This window comes from Mirounga angustirostris, unplaced genomic scaffold, assembly GCF_029215605.1.
Source record: "Mirounga angustirostris isolate CCGP_5_RB_7025 unplaced genomic scaffold, mMirAng1.0.hap1 SCAF_13, whole genome shotgun sequence".
Classification (NCBI taxonomy): Eukaryota; Metazoa; Chordata; class Mammalia; order Carnivora; family Phocidae; genus Mirounga; species Mirounga angustirostris.
The window spans coordinates 28,581,745-28,586,014 of NW_026991721.1; the positions used below are offsets into that span (position 1 = coordinate 28,581,745).

At 37.3% G+C, this 4,270-nt stretch overlaps 1 protein-coding gene across 1 annotated transcript; it reads right to left on the minus strand.

Moving 5' to 3' along the window:
* Positions 1-1,989: 1,989 nt before the first annotated feature.
* On the minus strand, positions 1,990-3,871 carry LOC123856444 (follitropin subunit beta). Its single transcript, XM_045892647.1, has 2 exons — positions 3,713-3,871; positions 1,990-2,220 (listed from the first exon to the last, which is right to left on the minus strand). Exons 1-2 carry the CDS (start codon positions 3,869-3,871, stop codon positions 1,990-1,992), a joined length of 390 nt encoding a protein of 129 aa, XP_045748603.1.
* Positions 3,872-4,270: the final 399 nt, after the last annotated feature.

Consider the following 4,270-nt stretch of genomic DNA (forward strand, 5'->3'; position numbering starts at 1 on the left):
AAGATGCTACATCTGGACAAGCTGATTAAGACAAGTGAATTCTGGAGCCATTGCCTTGTACTACCTTCAACGGGAAGGCAATTATTTTGATTTCCAAAAGTATGGGGAGAAGGAAAAACACTATGCTATAGTTTAAAGCTCTTATTAAGCTTTGTTAATATAGCCCTAATCTCAGTGTGTCAAAATATTGTGGAGAATTTAACTATAAGCCACAATCAGTACCAGATTTGAATGGGCATAGCTTGATTATTGATATGTGCAATTTTGCTTCAGTCTTTGCCAAAATGACTTCTTAGTATGGCAGAGTAGTCACAGGAGAGCTAGCCAAGAGCTAGGAGGCCAGGGTTCTAATCCTGTTTCTGCCATGAATGGTCTTTGAGTTCTTGGGTGGGTCAATTAATTTCCTTAGATTTCAGTTGTTCCATTTCAAAAATTCAAGAAATGAACTAGAGTACTTCCAGTGTCCCCACCCACTCTGTGATTCTCTGCCTTTTTCCCCCCATTCCATCAGATACTGACTTCAAAAAATGACAGGAAATTTAAATAAGGAAACACTTCTAAAAATGCAACAAATTAATTTTAATATTTCCAAAGGTGAGGACAAGTAACTATTATAGAATAACTAGGAATTATTTTTAATATTCTTTCTACTAATATTATAAATGTAATTCATATTTTAGTCATTTGCTTATACATGAAAAAATCTAAATCTATGACTCTGTGGCTAGCATCTTTTTTAAAAAAATAAGGTTTAAATAAATTAAACAAAATGAGTATGAAACAAGTACATAACTAAGAAAGGTAACACCTTGAAAAGAAATCAACTCATGAAATAGTTTTAATATTTATCCTCTTGAAAGAACCCGATTTGGGAGAACATGGAGAGACAAAAGAAAAGACTGATATACAGAGGATTCTAGAAAACAGGCAGTCCCCCCCCCCCCCCGACTAATTCTTTATAAAAAAGCTATTTCTTTACACAAATGTATTTGTAGATAAGATAAATGTACTTACTAAGTTGACAAAATTGCTTTCAAATTTATTTAACATCCACCTCTCTACAAAGGAGTGGATCCTAGCCTGGAGGGCAGGGTGATACAGTTTTTGTGTTTTTTTTTTCCCCTACTTCCCAAATGGAGTTTTGCAGGAACCTGAAAGTATTTGTTCAATTTGTTTAAATGATGAAATAGATGTGGACCTGGGAAAATAAGCCCATATTAACATTTCTTGTTTTTGCCCTTAACTAAAGGGCTTGGTAGTAATAGCTTAGAAATTCTGAGCTCTGGTAACCTTCACATGCACTGAGTGATTCAGCAAGATGAAGCCTATCTCAGTATTTCTTGTGACACAGGAGGAGAGGTGAGGTGGAGCTAATGCCCCTGCTTCCATGGACTGATTGGCAATGCTGAGGGCAGCCTCATCAGCCAGCCTCCAACATCCTCTTTTGGTGTTTCCTACCTTTACCTTTCTGATTTTTACTTTCCTTTAGGAAGCCATTGTTGACTTTCTTAATAAATTTCAGGCATGGTGCCAGGCACTGAGACTATGATCATGAAGATGCTGGCTCTACTCTTGAGGGCTCCAGAGTCTAAAAGAAGAATGCTGTATTTAGTCCTCTGACCCATTCCCATCTCATTTCCTTCCCCTGGGCCTAGGTAACTCTATCTCTAAGAGGAAGGGATTGCCTGAGAGGATTTCTAAGATTATCAGGTAGGAAAGCACCCACGTGTCTGTAAATTAAATAAGACTGATTAAAATTTATGGAATCCAGACCTAGGTATACAGGGTGGAGTGTTGAGAGGTGATAGGATCCTGGCCCCAGCATTCTTAATTCCTGGGGCTCCTCCTCTGCCCAGAGAGCGGGGATCGGGGGTCTAAAGCTCTCTGGGCCCCAGTGGTTTGCAGCCTGGGCACATGTACACACATAGACTTCTTGGATATCTTGGTCCTTCAGGACAAGGGTAAGTCACCTGAAATGTCCATTGCTCTTTATTCTTTCATTTCACTGAAGGAGCAGTAGCTGGGCCCCAAGCCTCTCACAGTGCAGTCAGTGCTGTCACTGTCACATCTGCCACAGTGACATTCAGTGGCTACTGGATAGGTATATAGGGAATCTGCCTGGTGAGCGCAGCCAGGCACCTTCACGGTCTCATACACCAGCTCTTTGAAGGTACATGTTTTCTGGATGTTGGGCCTGGCTGGGTCCTTGTACACTAGATCCTGTGGAGTTTAAAAATGGGAGAGTTAGGCTAAAATATTCTGGAAGTTTCTATTTAGCATAATCAAAATGAGATGGGAATTTAATACTGCTTGCTCTAGCAATTACCCATTAAATCTCACTTAAGGAATTCTTAACCAAGGAAATATGATCTCATAAATGTCCTATATGCTATACCACATTTCTTGGTTCTGGAAATCTTACAGAATATATGTCATTCCTTTTCCTGCTCCTTATGTCTATATCAAATCTTAAATGTTTCTCAAACTATAGAGAAACTTTAAATGTCAACATAGAAAAATGATGAAATAGAGCTATAGCAGAAATTTTAAGTTGATTTTTGTACTTAGTCGAAAGCTATGTTAATGACAACGTGAACCATAAAACACTGAATTTCAATTTCTCAGAAAATATTTCCAAATACATTATCCCTCTGTGTTTATAAAAAGCCAAAAGACATGAGGAAATGTCAATACTTAACATGACCATGAAGTCATATGGAAAATTTTAAATATTCCACTGTCTTGTAGATATTTCCTACCCTTAAATGCTATATATTTTGCAGGGCTCTCAGTTTCAAAGTATGCACAGTTTGCATATGAGAACGTTTAATCCAGGCACAACGGGTTTGTTCCAACAGTTTCTAGTAAAATTATTTGCACCAAGGGAAGAAATTGGCATTGCTGCTTAATTTATTTCAATATCAGGTCTGTTGATCAAACTCATTTACCATCCAGTAAAATATATTTCATTAAAAAGTTGTTACTTTCAGTTTCAGTTTATAGAATGAAATTTTGCATAGATAACCAGGTGTTATAGGAGAAAAAAGTAAAGAAAATAAAGTAGAAACTCTTTACTTGGATTAATGCAAAGAAACTGTGAAAACAAACTAGTGGTTTTATGCCTCTGTGCCTTGCTTTTCTCAATGGCATGAAGAAGTGAGTAGGTTTGCTGATTCATTTTGGTTCTAATAGTCCATAAGTATGGATTGTGTTCTGAGGCTGCTTGTTGCCATTTGTAATCAGGTGGGTGAATAAAACTATTTTTATAATATGTCTATTTGTGTTTTCATGTGGCTTGGAAAAATATATTTTGATACTATCTCTGTTGCAAAGATATGGCTTCAATTACACAAAATGGCTTTTGGGGAATATGGTAGATCTTCTATTGTTAAGTATGTGTATGTTTACATGTTTATCTCTCTATATGTAAAATCTACCATAGCACTACTTTTTTTTGGAAGTGCAGAGTTGGCATATTACCAGGTTGATCAGATCAAATCTGACATTTTGCTAGATTTACCCTAATCAAATCCAAGCCCATACATCTAACTGATATCATGGTATTTAATCCCAATCATAACACAGACGGTAATGACTAAGGGGCTCATGGCTATTACTTGGGAAAGTTAAAATATTCATAAAGTGGGAATTAATGAAGCCTGCCTTGGACAGACCCTTAGCACCCTCCCTTCCAGCAAAGCAGAGTTCCTACCCGGGTGTAGCAGTAGCCGGCACACCATGTGGTATTGATGCTTATGCAGAAGCGACATTCCTCCTTTTCCACTGTGATGGTGATGTTGGTCAGCTCACAGCTCTTGGAGCAGATTGCTCTCCAGCAGCAGAAAAGGAAGCAAAACTGGACTGACTTCATCCTGGGCTATAAAGCAAACAATTAAGGCTCAGGAGAAACCAAAAAGCCCCCCAAAATTATAATCATGTAAGTTGATCAAAGCAAAAATAATTGATCTGCCCATCCTCCCCAGTCACATTTTGCTCCAGCATTTTTTTTCCTTCCTTTTCCCTTCCCTTACTTCTTTCTCAAACATTTCTTCTTATTCTCCTTCTCCTTCATTTTTTTAATCAAGTAGACCCATATTAAGATCAAAACTCCAATATAGTGATTTAAGCAGAGCAGTATTTAAAGATCAGAGTATTTAAGTGATTATTCGGAGGATGGTAATTGTGATAATCATGGTTGTCCCTTCATTATCATTTTAAAGACCATTTTTGTTTAAAAATAAAAAGGAAATTCTATACTATAAAATTGGTT

Bases quoted from the DNA above. Each gene is read 5' to 3' on its own strand.
- LOC123856444 (XM_045892647.1), bottom strand. From the start codon at position 3,871: ATGAAGTCAGTCCAGTTTTGCTTCCTTTTCTGCTGCTGGAGAGCAATC. The intron at 2,221-3,712 runs GTAGGAACTCTG...TAAACTCCACAG, and splicing joins CCGGCTACTGCTACACCCGG to GATCTAGTGTACAAGGACCC.